The sequence below is a fragment of the Zalophus californianus genome, chromosome 5, assembly GCF_009762305.2.
Source record: "Zalophus californianus isolate mZalCal1 chromosome 5, mZalCal1.pri.v2, whole genome shotgun sequence".
Taxonomy (NCBI): domain Eukaryota; kingdom Metazoa; phylum Chordata; class Mammalia; order Carnivora; family Otariidae; genus Zalophus; species Zalophus californianus.
The window spans coordinates 55,177,854-55,199,893 of record NC_045599.1 but is presented as its reverse complement, the minus strand read 5'-3'; the positions used below and the strand labels follow the sequence as shown (position 1 = coordinate 55,199,893).

At 42.0% G+C, this 22,040-nt stretch overlaps 1 protein-coding gene across 9 annotated transcripts in view; it reads right to left on the bottom strand.

The window, feature by feature from the left end:
- Nucleotides 1-22,040, bottom strand: part of ARHGEF28 (Rho guanine nucleotide exchange factor 28) — a 321,591-nt gene that overhangs the window by 31,862 nt on the left and 267,689 nt on the right. For all 9 annotated transcript variants that reach the window (XM_027606410.1, XM_027606415.2, XM_027606414.2 and 6 more), the window contains 8 exons: nucleotides 20,879-20,955; nucleotides 16,137-16,315; nucleotides 14,982-15,073; nucleotides 13,723-13,905; nucleotides 8,577-8,708; nucleotides 5,525-5,625; nucleotides 2,479-2,517; nucleotides 2,333-2,380 (listed from right to left, as the gene is read on the bottom strand). In XM_027606410.1, the coding sequence (XP_027462211.1) occupies nucleotides 2,333-2,380; nucleotides 2,479-2,517; nucleotides 5,525-5,625; nucleotides 8,577-8,708; nucleotides 13,723-13,905; nucleotides 14,982-15,073; nucleotides 16,137-16,315; nucleotides 20,879-20,955 (851 nt within the window). The remainder of the gene's footprint in view (nucleotides 1-2,332; nucleotides 2,381-2,478; nucleotides 2,518-5,524; nucleotides 5,626-8,576; nucleotides 8,709-13,722; nucleotides 13,906-14,981; nucleotides 15,074-16,136; nucleotides 16,316-20,878; nucleotides 20,956-22,040) is intronic.

Genomic DNA, 22,040 nt, shown 5'->3' with positions numbered 1-22,040 from the left:
AAGCCGTGGTTAAGAGAATCCACTGTAGAATTTGATACCTCCCTTCAATCTAATGTGGTGCAAAAATTAGGTCATTTAGGTGAGCTTTTCTGAACCCTGAATCCACAAAGTGTGGCATTCAACATTGAAAAGAAGAGAGATGACCTGTGAATGTTTTCATCAGGCAACACAAGCTAGGATACTCAATGTTTTCATCTCCCAAAAGTTAATGAACTATGCTCAAACTATATTCATTTCTCAGTTAAAATGTAAAAGAAGGAATGTTTTTTCTATGATAAATCAACTCTAAGAACATCTATCCCAGGCCAGCATGTTTAATGCCAGACCCCAAAGGTATTCCGTTAGATCTTGCACAAGGATGCTATTGTCACAATTTCCAGAAGTAAGACAAAGTAAAAGGCAAGAAAATCAAATTGATGTAAGTATTGAAGAATAGCCATAATATCATTACTTTCAAATTTTAGCTTTCTATCTGGCATAGTCCAAAGAATAGAACTGTTAAACAAAAACATCTTCCTTTAATCCTAAAATAAGAGATGACAAACAGCATGTTCTCCAACAAAAGGACTAATTACTGCAAAAGTGACAATTCTCTCCAATTTTGTTCATAAATAGGAAATTTTAATTTATCAGTCCTGGTACACGGGTAAGAAACTTGTCAGAGTGATTCAAATATCTGATGAAAGAATATATGGATAAGTATAGAAATATAGTTAAGAGGAGACTATCACTGTCATATATTCAAATATAATCCAAAACTTTAATTATTAAGATAGGGGTACTAGAGCAATAGGCAGATGATCAATAAGACGTAAAAGAAAGAAGTCTTGATGCAAAGTATAAATAAGAAAACATCAAATGCAGCATGACTCTACATTGTTTTCTGGCAAAAACTTAAAGTCAGACTTAATTTTAATCTTCTTTTAATATTCAACAGGTCTAAGATAAGAAGTATGAATGGCTAATAAACCAGGGGCAGTGGGGAGGAGTTTAGTTTCAACAGTAACCAAAGAAATGAAAATTAAGGTAATCAGATACCTTGATCTATTTTCAAATTGAGGAGGAGAGAGGGATGTTGACCAGTTTGATTATTTGGGTAGTATCTATTAAAAACCTAAAAAAAAATAATTCTAGCCATTTATCCTAAGGAAACACTCAGATATATTTAAGGAGATTAGAGTACAAGAATATCTAACAGACTCAATAGAGAACTGTAGCTATGAAGAATTCCACAGACTTGAATATTATACAGCCACCAAAAATTGTGCTACAGAATAATAGCTGAACACATAGAAAGATACATCTTATAGTAGAGTATATAGAAAATGATTCTAAAAAACTGGAGGGAGGAGCACCCGGGTGGCTCAGGAGGTTAAGCATCCAACTCTTGATTTCAGCTCAGGTCCTGATCTCAGGGTCATGTGATCGAGCCCCACGTCAGGCTCTGCGCTTGGTGTGGAGTCTGCTTGAGAATCTCTCCCTCTCCTTTCGCCCCTCCCCCTACTCAAGCTCTCTCTAAAATAAATAAAATCTTGGGGGAAAAAAAAAAACCGGCGGGATCCATACAAACATGACAATAGTAATTCTCTCTGTATAATCACAAGCCATTTTATTTACTTACATCCTCAAATTTTCAACTAATTTATATTTAACACTAACATTAAAAGGCTTTTAATCCATATATTGAACAATTGGATGTATCTGGCCTCTCTTGTGCACGAACTAAGGGATCATCCAACCCTGTAATCCTAAATGCAAGCACAATTTTTATGCCTGTCTCTCTGTGAAAGACAGTGAGCCATTTGATGGTAGGCTTTGTGGTCCATCTGCCTTTGTATGCTCAGCCCTTAGCACAGTGCCCAGCACAGAGAGAGCACTCAATAAATGTTGGGTGGATGAACACACAAAAGGATGAAGGAACTCATGAATTATTTAACTGCTGCAAAGGCCCAGGTCCACAGGAGAAAGTGAAAGAAGTTTAGGTGCGAATTTAAGTTTTCACCAGAAAATGTGAAGTCATGCTACACTCACCTAAGAGTTTCACTGTAAACTTCAAGCCAGATCATAGTCATCCATATTTTTTAAAGATATGAATTGTTTTATGGTTTCAGAGAAGAACGGTATAAAAAGTAGGAGTGTTGCCCCATGATTACAAAACCAGGTGAAGTTACATGAGAAACCGGGGGAGTTACACTTTGGGAATTAGGCATTCTTTTAAGATCATTCACCACCTCTCAACTGTTCTAATTTTTGATGTCTGGGAATCATCTAATAAAATGAACTGCTTTAAGAGAAACATCCCCAAGGTCAAAGATGAGAGGAGCACAGTTACCTGAAGGCTATAGAGGAGCTGGGTTAAATTCTGTATTGCTTGTATAATCTGGAAGAGAAAATCCTAAGTGTCACATTCTTGAAAAAGCGCTCATTATCCAAAAATAAAGAGAGGATGATAATATATTTCAGGTGTGTAGAGCTCACCTCTGACTGTGAAGAAACCGGGAAGCTTCTGTATTCCACCTAAAATACGTAAAAAATAAGGAAATGAATAATTGCTCTTCTTCTGAAAAGCTGCACTTAGTGTTCCAAAATGTACGTCCTCAGGTAAATCATTTCACTCACTCTAAACTCTTCTATAGTGACCTTCTTTCTTGCCGGAAATCAAAGCCTACAGATTTAAATAACCACTTGATGAGAGCCCCATCTGTGCAAACTCTGCATTTGAGATGCATGGCAACTTTTCACCCAAACATCCCTTTTAAAAACAACAACGGATGACAGTAAGGAAGCTCTGCACTCTCTCAGTAAGTGACAATATTTACCTTGTGGAAACCACACCGTCAACTGAGCTCTCTGTGCCCAGACTGAAGTTGGCCCCCAGGCCAGTCTGGCTCCCTGCATCCTGGAGGCCAGATTTGGAAGCTCGAGAACATCATGCCTGAGTTCTAGCTCCCCGTCTCCATGTTTAAGACTCACAAGGCCAAAATGGCCAGTGGTTGGCAGAGGAAACCCAGACCCAGGGGTGGCCCAAGGGTCAGCACTTAGCTGGCCTGCTCCAGATCCTACTGTGAGTTCACTGGAAGCATCTGTGATTGCCTTAGGAAAAGCACTCTCAGCAGAGGCCTTGAGTGGGGTTGGAGACCATCTGCTCCTGGGGGATGGTGGGGTCTATGTTTCATTCTTTGTCTCCCTAATGCAGACATTAGAGACACATGTGGACAGTGAGGATTTCCAGTTTCCAGAACTGAACTGAACATTTGTCTATTCATTTATTGCCTGTCTTCCTTCCACTAGGATATATAAGCCAACGAGTAGCAGGACTTCTTATGTGTATTCAATGCTGTATTTACAAATTTAACAATGATGCCCAGCTTCTAATGGACGCTCACACTCCATTCTATAAATAAATATCGTGCACCCGTGGAGTGTACTCCACTCCTCGTGCTATGGGAGATCACCAGATTCCCTGCCTTCCTAGAGCCTACAGTCCCCTGAACGTTGCTTGCTCTTATCTGGGCAGCTTTAAATTGAAGCCACGAGAAATGGTCAGCTGTTGTAATGTTCTCAGGTAACTCCGGACTTGTTAAATTCGATGAGTTCAGGCTGGTGAAGCTTTGAGATCTCAAGACAGCAGATCCTTTCTTCCTGTCCCTCTTCCCCATACTGCCCATAAAAGATTTCTTTACTGAACAGAACCTCTAAGACAGGAAGGATGAAGGATGGAAAAAGACATGAAGTTTAGAGTCTTTAGACCTGTGCCCAGAACCACCCCCCTCCCAACCACACTGGGCTAAGAACCCCCATTCTCTAGTGAGTTCTAGAGCTCTCTCTGCTCTTCTGGTTCTGTCCCTGCTGTACAGTCCTTACCTTTGTAATAGGAAAATCCTACGCTACAGAATTTTTATACTCTATACAAATTAGAAACACAGAAATGAGTTGAATTATGCTATATGCAGTTACTTATTCCCAAGAACGGCTAAGTTTGGTACCAGACAGAAATGTTAAAGGTCCTATTTTTCATGGAGCTGGTCTGCCACCTTGTGGTGCATGCCATAATTACAGCTGGTGATTGACACACCAGGTATTTTTCCTTCTGCAGCACTTTTTAAAATTCTTTCAGAAAAAAAAATTTTTTTAACCTTACCTGATTACAGAAGCTAATTTACAAAATATCCATCACACACTTTTTTTAAAGTTTGATTTCAGGTGATCCTACCCTATTTGTCAGTTCATTTTCTCAAATGCCTTATTAAAATTCTTCCAGATAGGTTCACCCAACGAGGGACCTACACAACCTCATTTCACTTACCTGTGACTGAATCATGGAAGGAAAAAACCCCGTAGCGGTGGGAGCCACCACGATTTCCGTTCAAGAAAAAAAAACTCTTACTGACTAACCAGCCCTTCCCTTCTCCCCCTCCCTTCCTCCAGAACAAATGCAGTTAGAAGCAACAGACTGAAAAGTGAAGTCCGCACTGAAAAGGAGGAAAAAAGTAGGAACGTTTTAAGAAGAAATAAGTCAGAAAGCTTACAGAGTAAGCAGAATAAAATATTGCATTCCTGTTTTCATTTTGGCCTATGAAGTTTTTTTTTTAAAAAAATACTAAATCACAGCCATATCTGCTATGGATTTTTAAAAATCTTTGGACCTGGTGTCTCAGTCATATGTAATATATACAAAAATACATAATATATAAATTATTGCATAACTATATGAGGCATGTCATTTTTCCACATTAGCATATACTGGTATCTGGTAATGCACCTAATTTCATTTTAGATGAACTCTTGAGCCCCAGACAACCCCAGGGAGGGCAACTAGCCACCTCCCAGAATCATATTCTTATTCCCAATTTCTGACATCCCAGGTTCATTGGAAGTAAAGAGTAAGTTTCCTGCATTTAGTTTTTCAATGAGTGTCACAACCTACGTGTAAAACTATGTCAAAAAGAAAAAAAAAGGCATTTGGAACCCCTTTGCCCCAAGCAAAAATTGGTCAGGTTGATTAAAAGTCTCACAAAAAAAGTAGGTGATCATGTGGGTGGAGAGGGAAACAATCTGAAATGAGAGGAAGATAAAAGAAAGTGAAAGCAGCAACAGGGGTCCAAGTCATTGGACCCACGTTATTTCTGCCACTTGAGCGCCACCTGGTGGCCCTAGGGACACCACCGGATGCCACGACCGCCTCGTGGCCAAGCGCTAAGTAGAGCTAGTGACAAGCTAGAGCTTTGCAGGGAGGAAAGCAGAAGCGAGACCAGAAGGAAGAGTGCGCAGACACACAAACATTCGAGTTTTAAATCCTTTTAATTAATAACTTTGAAATCGTTTCTTTGTTTACACCTGCATGATATAGGCCGAGCAAGAACATTTTGAGAAAATTTAGGTTAGAGAGGTTAGAGTGTGGAAATTGAGAACAATTGAGGAAAACACTTGCATACCACTCACTGCCACGGACAGACCAGGACCTGAGGTTATGCTACTACACAAAGTAACGGGTGCCATTTACTAACGAATCAGTTCACAATACCTTCTCCCCTGCATCAGAGACCGCCAAGCCGGTTCCCACACCCTGGGTGCCAGGGTCCACATCCCAACAGCCTCTTCCTCCTGTCCCTTCTGTGACTAGTGCTGGAAGCACACCAGTGAGACAGAAACAGAAAGGACATCATCAAACATCAGCCAGCGCACGGGGTTCTCGCGTACACAGCTGACGCGCGTTTCAAAATAAGAAACACAAAAACACACACATTACATACCCTCATTCGAGGGGCCAAAACAGTGCAAAGCACAGAGTCCCTGCCCTCAGGGAGCTTACATGCTAAGAGATACCAAACTGACAAATGGCATCAATTACCACCCATCTCTTAAGTTTTCGTTCTTGCAGAGAGGTGCTCATGTGATGTTGGTGATACCGAGAGGGTGCGTTCTACATCTCACTTGTGCTTACTAGGAAAAAGCCACCACAGAGAAGGAAATTGAAAACTGGCACAGTACAACGAAAGCAGGGGCTGGTCGACCCAGGTCTGAGGAGACAGCTTGGTGATAGGCTCCTTGGTGGCCCATGTAAGAGCAGCAGACCATAAACAAGGTTTACAAGGAGGAATCCAACAATGGGAGGGAGACATCTTTCTAAGCAGGGTCAAGATGGCTAATACTTCATGAGCTCACAGTCGTACAAATAGGAACCTGTCCCTGTCTCCAAATAACTTTTTAAAAACAATTTCCAAGTGTTTTTTTTCTCACAATACTTGCTTATACTCTAGACTCACAACTGTAAATACTGTATATTTAACCTATGAAACAGAAATATTTCTAAATCCAGAAATATTCTTAAGAAACACAGATTTCACTCCATCCATTAAATCTCTGCTGGGGCGATTTTATTTCTTTGCCCCTGTGAACTCAGTTAAAACTTACACTATGCTCACCTTACACTGACTTAAAGTAGACTTTCACACACACAGACTTACACTGGAACCATGTCCAAACGGGGCCCTGGCGAAATACTCACTTTGTGACACACAGTGCCATCTTGAAACTTTATTACTGAGAGAGGAAATACTTTTTCTCCTTCTCTAAATGAAAGTCCTCCAGGACTCCAAAAGCTACCTCTATTACAAAGAATTTTTTGTTTAAGTGGAAACTGCTTCAAATTATATCAGCTAAAAATTAAGTTCATTTTGCCCAAGGCGGTCAAATGCTTTTCACTCATAGTGAAGGGACATTTTATAGAAATTTATCTGCCACTCAAAAAATGGTTTCACTACTGGGCATTATACTTACTTCTTAGAGAGATACCCAAGGCATTACCAAAGAATTAGCCATTCTTTCCCTCTCCCTCTCCCTCCTCCCTACTGCATGGCAATAAGGACCATCAAATGGGCAAGAAGCTGATGGTGAGACAAGTAAGCAGGTTCCTCTGTTCCTTATTCAGTTTCAGATCTCCAGAATTCTCTAAGGAGTAGATTATATTCATCCATCTGATTAGGTATATTGAGGACTAAAAAATAGAAGGCCTTGCTTGGTCTATGACTTCAGATCATCATGGGCTTGACTTAGAAGGACCCAGTCCTGAAAGTTCAACAAAGAACTGACCCAGTCAGTGACAGGTCCTCATTTAGGAATAGTATTTTGCGCCCACCAACCTTATAAAGAGAATCCAATTCTTGTAGCACCAGGCTCCAATCCAGCCCAGAAACAAAGAGGTCTTCGAGGGGGGTACAGAACCCTACCAACCTGCCCCTGTCCCTTCCCTACATGAATCCTGGTATCAGGGCACTGTAAACAGCCTCTCGACGGTTTTCACAGATGCCACGGGTGTCCCTGGGCCCTGTCCCCAGTCATGGGAGATACGGGTACAGACAGGGAAAACCTTCGTTGCCTGATCTCGAGGGAGGGAAGGTGCAGCCTCGTGCTCTGAGCAGCTGCGGGAGCTGCGTGGAGCCTCCCCAGCTGTCCCCAGGGTGAGGCTGAGAGCAAAAGATCGCTCCATGTATTTTTAGATGGAGCTCCCTCAATGGCATAATGAGTTTCTTCTTTTAGAAGGAAATCACCCAGGGCAGTACAACTCCCCTGATGAATCTGGGCTGTGTCAAAATGAAAAACATATGTGCATTTTCTGAAAATAGAAATGCAGGACTGGATCAAGCAAAATTTGAGAGGACAAAATAATTATTAGTGCTGATCTCAAAAAAAGTCCAGAGTTTTAAAACGGTACTGCCTCCATGTATTTTAATTAACCCAGGGATGTTGTTAAAGAAATTCAGAGACAATTTAATCCTCCACAATCTCTAGCTATTAATGGGGGCACATTTTGTCTTGTGCATAATGAGGCCTGGTGGAAATAAGGTTTTCATCACCCAAATACAATGAGAAATACGTTCTTTATATAAGCTCTTAACTCAGACACCTGTAGGGAATGACAGGGAATTCCGCTCACACATATAACAGCATCATTAGGCTCTGAGAAATCACCTAATTCTCTACACATTTTTCTGTATGTAAAATATATTGAAACAGTGCCTTTAATGAATGAATCCTGACCTGAACTGAAGCATACGGTGACAAAGATCAAGGATTTTTTGGCACTTCTGCCCTTAACCATACCACCAAACCGTGTGTCTGTGGGAATGTGTTAGATTCTAGCTTTCTGGGTTACGTTTGCTCAGTGGATGCCTCAGAGATTAAGTCTAAGGACTTGTTCTTCTGTGAACTGCAGGGATCCATTTTCAAAAAAAAAAAACAAAGTTTAAAAGTTATTTCACAACCATATTCCAAATTGTATTCCATAAATCTTATCAAAACTGAGACAGGGTCAGGTTTGGAGAAGGTAACAAAGCTGGCTTGGGTAAGAGACCAACACAACCCACCAACTATTCTTGAAATCCTTGTCCTCGGAACAGCAGTGTCATTATCATATGTAAGTTAGGCTAGCATACTGATTCTCAGATTTTCTCCAATTTAAAAAATACATTGTCTCCTCCAAAGAGGGACAGAGTCATTGCCTTCATTTCATCTGACCACTGTATGTTCCAGAGATTGTGCTCAGGCTCACTGCAGAGGCCTGAACTTTCACTTACAAGCTGGAGACGATCCTGGCTCTTCGGGGGCCCTGTGCATATCCATCAAGGCAGATTCTCCAGAACCTTCCCCGGATGACTGACAGGCATCGCCCATTTGTGAGGCCTTCACTGCAACTTGGAGGCTCTCAGCTTAGAAGAAAGAAGAAAGAATACAAAATTTAAAAACCAAATATACATAGTTTAATCTAGATCAAAGGTTAGTAAACTCTCTCTGGCCTGTGTCCGGTTTTATAAGGCCCAGGAGCTAAAAATGGTTTTTACATTTTAAAGAGTTGTTAAAATATACACACAGGCACCCACACATGCACAAAGAAGAATGTGTCCCAGAAATTGTATGTGGCCTGCAAAGCCTGAAATATTTACTATCTGGCTCTTTAGAGAAAAATGTTTGCCAACCTGCAATCTAGACCAATACTTTAAACATCATTTTATGAAAGAAAATTAATAAAAAGATGTACTGTATAAAAAAAATCTCAAATTTAACTTTCAGTACATTGGTCTGCTGAAAAACTTTCTGTAATTCAATTAATTTAAATATGATTTTAGGCATAAAGATTTTAAAACGTACTGCTCAGAAATATTAGCTATTCTTCGAAAGAGAATTTCCCCAACTGTGCCTTAAAAAATATAGATTCCCAATCCTTACCTACACCTACTAGATCACATTCTCCAAGGGAAAAGACAAGGAATTTGCATTTAAACAAGCACCAAAGGCCACTCTTAGGATCTGGTAAGATTGGTAAACACCACACCAAGAAAGTTGTGTTTTTATTTACAATAAATGCATTCAATGTGGAATGACATAATTTTGAGGGCCCTACAAATATTTCTAAAACATTATGTCCACTGTTTGAATCTAGCCAATACTCATTGAGCACCTACTCTGTTCCAGGGGATCCCTGGGCATCTGTAACTAATCAGGGGAGTCTGCAGACTGGAGGAGGAAAACACAACATACACGTAACTATACACATGGGAGCACGTGATCAGGGTTAAGTTCGGTCCTCCAGTTCTCAGAGCATCATAAAATGCTCCAGCTGTACCATGGAGCAAGACAGTTACATTCGCCAGTGGGACTAGGAAAAAGTTCTTAAAGGAGATGAAAGGTGAGCGGAATCTTGAAGGATGAATGGGATTCAAGACATAGAGACAGAAGAGGAGAAAGGAAAGCAGAAAAGCAGTCCAGTAGAGCAAGGACCCAGGGAGACCATTCAAGGTGCGTTACTCAACTATTTATTTTTTTCCCTAAACATAATGACCTCACCCTGATTAAGAATTCCTGCTAGATCTCTGAGTCCTGATCATCAATGACTCTGGGTGGATCAGGTTGTACCTTAATTGCTCCGTGTTCTCTTGAGCAGCTGGGTCCCCTGCTGGTCCCCAGTACTGACATCACATGATGGGCCAGAGGAATTAAAGCAGAGGGATGTAAACTGGGCACCGATGACAGTTTTGAGGGCGGGGGAGTAGGGTGGGGAGGGAGTGAAAGCCACTGGCTAAAATGGAGAGGGGGGTGACTTACTCAACAGAGATATTATCAAGGCCAGTGAGAAGGTCACTGGTTCTCATCAACCCATTCAGAAGTACTTCTAGCTTTATTTCTAAAATATACCTTGCACCCGTCCACTTCCCTCTACTTCCATTGCCAACATTCCTGGGTCCAGACCAAAGCCCCAACACCCCCATCAGTGTGCGTAACTGCCAACCACCCATCTCCAGGCAAACTGGTCTCCGTCCACTCTGCTCTATTCTCCAGACCTAGGATGGGGCCACACCCATGGTTAACAGCACCCATAACTTTCCATCAATTTTGGAATAAAATCTCTATCTTTTTAACCAGAGCCTGCAAAGACCTCTCTCTGCCCACACACACAGCCTCACCTCACACGCTTCCTTGACTGTTGCCACCCCACCTTCCTTCTTCCCTTGAGCATGCCAGGCTCACTCCACAGACAAGGGCATCGTACTCACTTTCTCCCTGGAATAGTCCCCCCCTGGATCCCCAGACAGCTGGCTTCTTCTCATCTTTCAATTCTCATCTGAAAAACCATCTATCTCCCCAGAGAGGTTTTCCCTGACTTCTCTAAAGCAAAGCCTTCACCTCAGCCCAATCTTATTTTCTTGTGACCTTTGTGAAATTATTTTGTTTCCTTGCGTATTGTCAGTCTTCCTCCACTGTAAGTTTTTATTTCCCTCTTTTTTTTTTCATTTAAGTGCAATTGACACACAATGTTACATTTGTTTCAGGTGTACAAGGTAGTGATTTCACAAGTCTATACATTACGCTGTGCTCACCACGCGTGTGTAGCTACCATCTGTCACCATGCAATGTTATATGGTATCATGAACTATATTCCCTATGCTGTACCTTTTATCCTGGTGACTTATTCATTCCATAACTGGCAGCCTGTACTCCATTACAAGTTATAAAAAGTATTAACTCTTTCCTTAGCACCAACAGCAGAGCACAGGGTAGATGCTCAATTAATACTGAATGAATGAATGAAAATGAATGATTCCACCAGTGGACCCCACGTCAGACATCCTCTATGCCCTTCTTAAGACCTCGGTTTCCTTATCAAATAAAGATCATAGAATGCCATGATTTCTAAACTTTCCTCCAGAGCTGATGTTCCAAGATTCTGAGCCTGAGCTTGGCAAACTTTGTCTACAAGGGCCCAAGATCGTAAATAGTTTAGGCTCTGTGGGTCACCTGGTCTCATTGCAGCTATTCACCCTCACCAGTGTTGCAAGAAAGCAGCCACACATAATAGGTAGACAAGCGGGGGTGGCTGTGTTGCAATAAAACTGTATTCACAAAAACAGGTGGTAGGACACATTTAGTCCATGGTCTGGAATCTACAAAACCTTGTCTGCATTCCCTGCCACTCTCTCAGGTGGTGGCTGTTTTCTCTCTCAAACCCATTGGCCCTACTGTCACTTCGAAACTATTATTCCTACCACCCCAACCCCTCTTTTCCCTTTAATTTCGTGCCATCAGATGACACCACTCACTACCCCTCCTTGTTGCCATCCATCTACAGATTCCTTGAACAACTTAGCATCTGGTGCAAGTTCTCTCCCTTCCCCGAATGCTACTCCTGTCAAATTCTCAGGAATTGCCATTTTTATGAACCTAGTCCTTCCAATACCTTGGCCACGTGTCTACTTGACTTCCTCATTTCCCCAATAATCTTATCCTTCACCCTACCTCAGCCACCAACTCCCAAGGTTGTACCCTAAACTTTATTATTACCAATATTTGCACTTTGCCCCCTTATATAGTCCATTCTCCACACAGCGGTCAGAGGGCTCCTTTTAGAACACACATGATGTCACTCTGCTACTCAAACCCTATAATACTTCCCACAGTGACCCTCAGAATGAAAGCCAAGCTCCTTACTCACCTCAGTCAGGTCCATGTAATGTGAGTGGTAGTTGGCTCTGACTCATCTGCCACTCCACACCCCTCCCTTCACGCTACCTGCAAGGTCCTCCTTGCTATTCCTCGAGCTTGGCATGCACCTGCCTGGGAACCTTTGCATCTTCTGTTCTCTGTGTCTAGAACATTTTTTTTGTTATGTTAATCACCATACATTACATCATTCGTTTTTGATGTAGTGTTCCATGATTCATTGTTTGTGTATAACACCCAGTGCTCCACGCAGAACGTGCCCTCTTTAATACCCATCACCGGGCTCACCCATCCCCCACCCCCCTCCCCTCTAGAACCCTCAGTTTGTTTTTCAGAGTCCATCGTCTCTCATGGTTCGTCTCCCCCTCCGACTTACTCCCCTTCATTCTTCCCCTCCTGCTATCTCCCTTTTTTTTTTTCTTAACGTATGTTGCGTTGTTTCAGAAGTACAGATCTGTGATTCAACAGTCTTGCACAATTCACAGCGCTCACCATAGCACATACCCTCCCCAATGTCTATTACCCAGACACCCCATCCCTCCCACCCCCCACCACTCCAGCAACACTCAGGTTGTTTCCTGAGATTAAGAATCCCTCATATCAGTGAGGTCATGTGGCTGGAACATTCTTTCCCCAGATATCTACTTGGTTTTTTCACTTCCCTGTATCTGCTTACACATCACCTTATCAAAGAGGCCTTTCCTTGTTACCCTAACTCAAATACAACCTCCCCACTCTATCCCTCTCTTCATTCCCTATCCTGTTTATCATTTGTTTTTGGTTTTGTTTTTTAAAGATTTTACAGAGAGAGAGAGAGAGAGAGAGAGAGAGAGAGCGCGCACACACAAGCGTGTGGTGGGGAGGGGTGGAGGGAGAAGGAGAGAATCGCAAGCAGACTCCCTGCTGAGCAGGGAGCCCAACCCGGGGCTCGATCTCAGGACCCTGAGATCATGACCTGAGCCAAAATCAAGAGTCAGATGTTTAACCGACTGAGCCACCCTGGTGCCCCTGTTTCTTTTTTTAAGTAGGGTTCAGACTTTATTAAAATCTTCACTGAAGCAACTGTCCTCCTCTATGGTTTTCCAAATAAAATGTCTTTATTGTTTTTTTTATTGAAATATAATTAACATAGTTATATTAGTTTCAGGCATACAATATAGTGATTCAACAATTCTATGTATTACTCCAGGCTCATCATGATAAGTGTACTCTTAATCCCCATCACCTATTTCACCCAAACCCCCACCCACCTCCCCTCTGGCAACCAACCATTTGTTCTCTGTATTTAAGAGTCCTTTTTGGGTTTTTCTCTTTTTTGATTTGTTCATTTGTTTCCTAAATTCCATATATGAGTGAAATCATATGGTATTTGTCTTTCTCTGTCTGATTTATTTCACTTAGCGTTACACCCTCTAGGTCCATCCATGTTGTTGCAAATGGCCAGATCTCATTCCTTTTTATGGCTGAGTGAGATTCTACTGTATATGTACACCACTTCTTCTTTATCCATTCATCTATTGAGGGACACTTTGTCTTCATAGTACTTGACACAACCTGACACATCTATTTCCTTTTATTTTGCAATTTCTGGAATATGAATTGTAGCACAGTTGGAACACTGTCTTATTTTGCTATATCCTGAGCACTAAAACCACAAGGTATGGCACACAGGAGGTACTCAAACATTTTCTGAACTTGTTAAACCAAACAGTTTTGGAAGCAACTTACCTTCTTTCAGTGCTGCTGCTAGTAATGAGGCTGCCTGGGGAGGCTCTCCTGGGTCAGGTTTAATGAGGAGGTGGGGCTCTAGATGCACATCCTCAAATCCACTCAATTCTCCAAGTTCAGCATAGATATGCAGCTTCTCCTCCAAATATGTGCAAATTTGTTGGTCTTGGTTACTGAGTATTTCTATGAAATAGTATTTACCATGGAAGGTTATCAGATGAATACAGCAACTATATGAAAATCCAAGCTCTAAGATAAAGATGTTCCTCATCAGCAAGCAGTATGGTCTCACAGGTCAAGTACAAGTTATTGGGGGGGCCAGAACCAGGTTCAAATCCTAATTATTCCACTTAGTTACTATAGCCCCAGCAAAGGACTTAACAACTCTGAGCTTCCATTGTCTTTTCTGAACATTTACTGTACTCAGATGTTCGTTTCCTTTCCCATGCCCCTAATTCCAGAAAAACTTGCACAACTATTCGTTGTTCAGGCTGTTTTCTATTAAGACTAAACACTAAGCTCAGGAATGAAAATTGAGGTGGCACTGTTCATGATGACTGATACCCACAAGGGAAAACAATGTAAAAGCCCGAAGCTACTCAGGCTTCAGCCCATCTTGGTTAAAACCAAACCTACTAGTTTATGTTTTTGTTTCTAAACATCCAATTTCTTTGACCAACTTTTCACGCATCATTTTTCTCCGATTCCAACACAACACATGATTCCTCCAGTTTAAAGGGACCTCAACCAGCATCTAATCCAGGGGTTCTCAGTCTGCTCCAGTATCACCTGAAAGAGTTTTAAATACTGACATCCACAACCACCTTCCATAGATTCTGAGTGAAGTGGTTGAGCATAGGGCCCAGGCATCAGAATTTTTACAAAACTCCCAAGTAATTCTGATGTCCAGCCAGAGATGAGACTCACTGAGCTAATCTAATTGCCTTAGTTCAAGGACTTGGAAACTGATGACCAGAGTTAATGGGTTCCTTGTCCAAAGTCACACCACTGCGACCTGACAGGGCCGGGACCCAAAATGACACCACTGGACAATGACTCCAATGCACAGCTACACCACACTGCCCACAGCCCTTGTTTTGTATATATTATGTGCCTATTTTTTTTGAAAATTTGTTATGTATTTTAAATCACTAAGGAGGAAGGTGGGGGGGGCACAACCTCCCACTCATGACACATGGGCTTTCCCAGCATCCAAGGAGAACAGCACAGCCAGGGGATCAGAGATGTCTGCATGGTACCTTGACATTGCTGAATTTTGGCCACTCTTGCTTCAGCTTTCCGCCTCTCTTCATCAGATTCGCTTGTCCTTCCCCCTTCTTCTTCTGGGCAACTTTAAGAGACAATAGTCAAGACAGACAACTGAAACCAAATCCAAATATCTTTAGGTTCATTAGAAAGACACGGGGACTTGGCGGCGGCATTATTCATAGAAGAGAAATTCAGCATAAAGAGAATTGTTCATGCCCTCTAGCCAAGGTATCTGGTTTTCCTGAGTATACAAAGGACATTGCACAATATGACATAGCTCTCAGAGTCAGAAGTACAGCATGACTCAAAAATTCCGACAAACACATATACACAAACATACACTCAAGTACACATGTACCCACACCCCCACACCCGACACTCAACACTAGCATTAGGTCCAACTAAAATACTAAGTTTTGCTCTCTACTACATGTGGGTACTTCTTAATGGGACGGACAGAGGAGAGGGAGTTGGAGGGGTTGGAGGGTTCAGAGGGTAGGGTGCCAGGTTGGGTGTGGTGCAGTAGAGGTGGAAGAATTTTATAAAACATCATTCAAGATCGATCTAATCAAATTACCATGAAGAATGATCACCCTCACCCCGTCTCATTTATAAAAACTTATAAAACCACAAGTAATGAGAAGTAAATTGACTTAGAACACTTAGATCCTCCAATCAAAAAATGTTTATTGAATGATTCTTCAGAATTAGCCACAAAGAGAAACAAAAGGCAAAGCCCCTGCCCTCAAGGAGCTTCCAATCTAATAAACATATATACACAGAAAAGGTAATAGCTACAAGGTGGTTTATGACAAGCACCGAGTCAACGCTTTAGAGAGCAGATGATAAAGAATTTCAGGTAAGGAAGAGACCACTGGAACTGAAGAGGTCTTCGTGAAGGAGGGAAGCCAGGAGCTGCACCAAAGATGAGCAGGAGTCACACAAGTAGAGGGGAGGTAGGGCTTTGCATGCAGGGAGGTGCAGAGAACAAAGCTGCAGGTGAGAGGCTATCAGAGGCGGGTGCAGGGGGCGGGGAGCAGACCCGTCTGGCTGAAGCAAAGTGTTCATGCAGAGGAAACATGGTTAGAATACTCTCCCAGTTGAACAAGTGCATTCCCTAGAGTGTGGACAGAAGGAAATGTTACCTTTCTACTGCCTGTTGGATTCGTCTCATCCAGTTATTTCGTTCCTCCTTGGAGTTGGTATGAATTTCATACATCTCAGGACCAGCAGATGAAGCACTGATTAGAAACATGCCTCTTTCCTCATTAGCAACTTCTCTAGCAATAAGCTTCTGAAGGGAAATAACTGATGGCTTCTGATCCTACATAAAATAGGAAGATGTTCAGGTAAAACAGCATCCTACCAAAACCAAACGTCTCACCAAACACACTGGCTAAGGAACACAAGAGTATTAGGTAAATCATTTCACTTCAACCTCTCAAAAGGACTCTGAAAGTTGCTAAGATCTCCAATGGAAAGGGCACGGTGAAGAGAGGATGGAGAAAAAGGATACAGGAGAATGTTTGTCCTTAAGAATGAGTGGCTTAAAAGGACAACTTTTAAAAAGAACAATCAGAGCAGTAAGAATATCAAAATGCCATAGTCCGGGGCTTGGGGGCTTTTCTAGAAGGGCATGGGATAGAAAATAACATCTCAAACATCACAAGGAGACTGAGAGGGGTGTGAGACCTAAGAGACCATCGGATTTAGCAGGATTTAGGGCAGACTGTGAAAATGACAGAGAGGAGGGGGGGCATGACCTCAGCTTCCCTGAGCGTAACGAGCGTCTTCTGCTACCGTAGGACAGAGCACAGTGACTGAACTTCTGTGGTTCTGCCTGTGAACGCCTCTTCTTCCCACCACATGAGCCTCTGGTGGGCAGGAAGGGCTCTGATTCATCTGTGTATGCCTAGCACATTGCTTTGCATAGAGTAGGCTTTCAATAAATGTCTGTAGAAATGGATTTAGTGTAATTCCATCAGAGCAGACCAGGAAGAAAAGCTAACATCCGGCATACAAGCCCTGACTAAATCGCCTCTTCTACGCACGTTTACTGCCATCTTTCAAGGTCCCATTCTAAGCACTGGGGATTCAATGATGAGTAAGAGAATACTACTAATTTCGGTTGGGATCCATAGTTGAAATCATAACCAAAAGAAGGCCTGCAGGAGATAAACAGTTTGGGGGGCTAAGTATGAAGAATTTTCTTTGGTTTGTGGCTTTCATCACTGTTTAAGAGTCAGTAGCAGTGCGTGGTTTGGCTTCTCCTTCTTGGACTGAGTGATCCCTGGACCCAGAACACGCCACGACATCCCGCATGGCTGACTCCTTAGTGCTAATCTGTCTGCTTGCCCAGCATCACACAGCTATGCCACATCTAAGTTGTGTGCAGGGGTACCTAGAATACCTCTTCAGCCCATTCTTCTCCGAGCAGCAAAAAACAAAAACCAAAAAACGACAAGTTTTTGAATACTGCCCTCTCTAATTAGGGCGAGCCCCTGAGCACTATTAATATCCTTCATTCAGTCATGGATATACTATCCAAGACCTCATTTGCTTTCCTTCCTCAGCTTACAAGGTAAATGGCCTCTGTAATATAAAAGGCAGAGTAGGTTTAAATTGCTTCAGACATTAGCAAGGATGAAATTATCTGAACCAGTTGGCTAGTGCTGCAGAAGGAGGGGAGGTGGTAAGGTCAGATATTTTTTAACTGAAAAAGAGATAAGCAGGTAGAAAGTAGCATTAATTAAATCACCATCAGATGAGGAGACAACAGGGGCATGTCCATCATTATTCATATTAATCACACAAGAACACTAGAGATGATCAAGAGTTTAAATTAAACTTCTAGGAATGGAAGCAACGGGTCTACCTTAGAAACAGATGTTAAAAAGTGGTCATGCCAAGGCCTAACCCAGCCTGCAGGGGTGTTTGCTTGTGCCACAGTATTTTAAAAACAGATTTCTTTTTAACAGTCACCAACATTTAAAAACTGGGGGATTTCTCCTTTAAAAAAAAAAAACAACAACAAACCAGTAGATGTAGGGGTTCTGGGAAAAAGCAGACTGGCAATCCTGGGCCCATGTACTCATGGGAACACCCGGGCTGTCGCTGAGTAATCCCTGCCCTCCAGGGGACAGGCCATGTTCTTACCAGGTCACTATAGTCTCTAGCACTCACTATGGGATCCTGGATCCCGAGCACACTCCCAGTTCCCTCCTATATGTTTCCTGCCAAACCCTTGAGGCAGGCTGACAGCTTCTGCCCCGGGGGAAGAGGAAAAGGAGCTGCTACATTCAGCCCTGTTGTACATTAACCCCGTCTCCATTCGGGATTCCGCGGAGTGGCCGAGTCTTCTAGTAATGCCATTCAAAGTCCTACTGTGATCGCTTCCTGTCTTGAACGTGAACGTGCACATCTCCATGTTCCCTTGTCTTTTTTTATTGTTCATTTAGAAATTACCTTCTCTAATGTTTAAGAGATCCTCCCAGACTCAGTAATCCAGGATTTAATGAATTTATCTATTTTTTTCCTATTCATTTCATAGATTTGGGTCCTACTCCCATTTCTAGCTGAGTCCTCTTTCAAAGCAAAATTCTCTTGTAGGGACTCCATTTTTCTGCGGCTCGTCTTCTGGCCATGTCCAAATTCATCACGTCTTTTGGAACATGTAGCAAGTTAAGCATTTCCTAAAGAGGTTTTTCTTTCTTTCTTTTTTTTTTTTTTTTTTCTAAAGAGGTTTTTCTAACAGCACGAAGAGCAGAGAAACTTACCTGTGGGTATTAGCATCAAGCTAGCTTTCTCCAATGCCAAGGTGAGAACCAGGAAATCCAGACATTTGTATGACCCTAGCTAATACAGCAATTCCCTCAAGCAATTCCCTCGAGCTAATATAGCAATTCCCTCAACAGAGCGTAAATAAGATATTTATGACTGGAGGGCTGTGCTAACTAAATGTCTATGATGCAACTCAAATGCATATGCCTGCACAGTACAGTGCCCTTGAGTCCTTAAGGATAATGCTTTCTATTTTGCTCCCTGACATGGAGAAGGGCTTGGCTGGCTTTTATGAAAGCTGCTGTGTATCAGGCTAGCAACTCCATGAAACAGTATCCACACCATCTTACTGTTGTCCAGAGCCCAACCCCTCCTCCTGAGAGGAGCAAAGCTGCGGCTGCCTTTGTTCTGGCATTTGGTGGACTGCACTCCTAACATCCCACTTAATTGCAAGCGTAGTCTAAGGCAGGCACAGATAACTCTGGAAGAGGTCACATAGGAGGGACAGATCCATATTTCAAGTAGTAACTATAAAGTGAGCATCACACCTTCCTCTCAATCCATATGCTCTGTTGTCCTAGAAAATAAGATAGTTGTCTTTCTGCTGTGTCTAAAATCTTTGACCCATCAGCAGGTCATCTTGGCCTGTATTAACACCCAAGAAGGCACAACTGGTTTCTCTTTCAGCTCTCTGGTTTTGACCAAACGTTTGTTTCTATAAAGGTGTGGTGTGAATTTGTTTTCTCTTCTAGCATGGTCCTCGCCTCCCACAGGACAAACAAAATGGTTCCACCTTCCTACTTACTTTCTCTCTATTCACAGCATCTCAGATAATAGCACAGAGAGACTGCTTGACAAATCAGTGGCTTGTCATGAAATCTGCAATATATAATATATACAATTCAAATGTATCAGAGCCACAGGGCTTGTCTAAGGCCTCTTGCTATCCTCTGGAGCAGCTTTGTGAAGCAATCTCTGACCTTTATACAACCTGGCATCAGTGTGCTGATGAAACCAACATGCTTAACAAGGTGAAGAAGCCTACTGGGCCAACCTGACAAGCACAGGTGGACAGGTGAGGCACTCCACCGACCTCTTCCTCCCCCAAATCCACCCGTGGGCAGGCATGCTTCTCTGTTTTCTCTGAACTGGCGTAACGAAAACTTCATTAAGCTCTGAAGGTGCTAAAACCAGTTGGAATTGATAACATCTACTAGTGGTTCCCAAATGTCCAATCTGCCAATGGATGATAAATAAGAACCATTTCAGAGAGCCACCATTATAATGCCCACATTGGTACTGCATCTTGGATTCTTTCCTTTAACAGGGCCTAATGCTCCATGAGGCTGACGAAGTTAATTGATGACATCTTCCTTCTTTAAGTGAGTCATTTTGGACCGCAAGATGCTGGGTAAAAAATGTTATAAAACACTGGTTTTACTTCTAGTCTAACTCTATGCCAGCCATGAGATTAATGTAACACACTATAAAGATAAATTTTACATGAATAATCTTAGTAATTAGTAGTCATTATAGTAGAAACAAAATCTCCTTTAAACTTTAGATACCACAATGATGTTCTCTTGTTTGGCAGAAGGAATATCATGATAGTTATGAATGGGGCTAGCTACAGGTAGAGCAGGGAAGGACCAATGGAAACAGAACAAGATCCTGGAAAAGACCTGCTGTTCCCAGCATTAAACATTTGAGTGGCTGGGAAGGCATGGTCAGGAAGCGGGTGGGAGAGATCTGGAAGATATACCAAGATGGCCAGAGGACAGCGAGTCACTTGAGGGACTTCGGCAAGCACTGTCCACCAACCAGTCCCAAGGTACTTCAGTATCTTTACATTAACAATTGACAATTAAATTAGCAATTAACAACTGAATTAGCTGACTACCACTCCTGGCTATAGATCAACACTTTTCACACTTGCTAAACCAAATGAGAAGCTTCTTACTGAACACTGCAATCACCAATACTAATGGAAATATAAGGGGTATACTCTTGCCAATGGCTACTTAATTTCACAAGGACTTTCAGGCATTCTTCAAAGATATGTGGGACTCAACTATTTAAAATATGCATCACGTGGCCGTATACTTACAACAGCAGCAAAGATATATTTCTGATCTTTTTCTTGTAAAAAGAGCAGCACGTCAGTTAGAAGTAGAGCCAGGATATCTTCAAAGAAAAGATATTACTAGTATTAATGAAGTAAACCACAGTTCAAACGCCTTTATCAAATATTCTGATTTTATGGTGGAAACTTAAATCAATTTATTAAAAATAAGAAGACTCAGATTTAGTCTAATTATGGAACTTTTATAAAAATGTCTGTATTTATGATAGCCAAAGAGAAACTCTACTCTTAAACACAGATTAGCTGTGTTTAAGCATGCATGTTTGTGTTACTCTAGGTTATCACTAAATCTCCAGCAACATTTAATACTGGAGCTTTCAAAATGGAAAAGAAATATCCAACAAACAAAGGTTCTAATAGAATGGAGCAAACACTTACCTTTAGAAAAAGAACCTTAATCATAACGTTAGAGGGCAGCTTCTGCCTTGAATTATGTACACAAATCTGTTGAATCATTCCATCTAGACCTGAGCAGCGTTTGCGATCCAATACGGCACCCCCAAATTGTTCACAGGAACCCATCTCTACTAGCCAACTAAACATTCTAACAGAGTTAGCAAACTGCTGATGTGATGAAATGGACCAAGGGCAGAGGACTTGTAGCACTGGGGTCTACAGACTGCTTAATAATTTAGCTTGGTTAATGTTCTAACTGCGGTTCATGTTTAATTGCAACATTGCTGATCAACAAATCCCATTTCAGTCATTAGCCGCAAACACCATGAAAGTTACCTTGGAGTTACCTTGGAGTAACTAGTTACCTTGGAGTAACTAAAACAACCTCTCCCTCTCACTTAATCTGAGGAAGTTATTAAGATACATTAAAAACAGGGAGAGCAGACTGGTGGTTCTTAATCCTGGCTGCACAGCAGACTCACGTGGGGGCCTTTAAGCATCCCTATGCTTGGTGTTCATCCCCAGACCAATAAAATCAGAATCTCTGGGAGAAGACTTGAACATCGGTAATTTTTTTAAGCTCCCAAGGTGATTCTATAGTGTGTGATCAGAGCTGAGAAAGCCTGGATCAACCAAGATGCTACCTACCGAATCAGTCCTTTAGAACTGAATAAATGGTTTTAGACTCTTAACTAGATTAACAGAGTCAGTTTAATGCCAGTTAATGCCA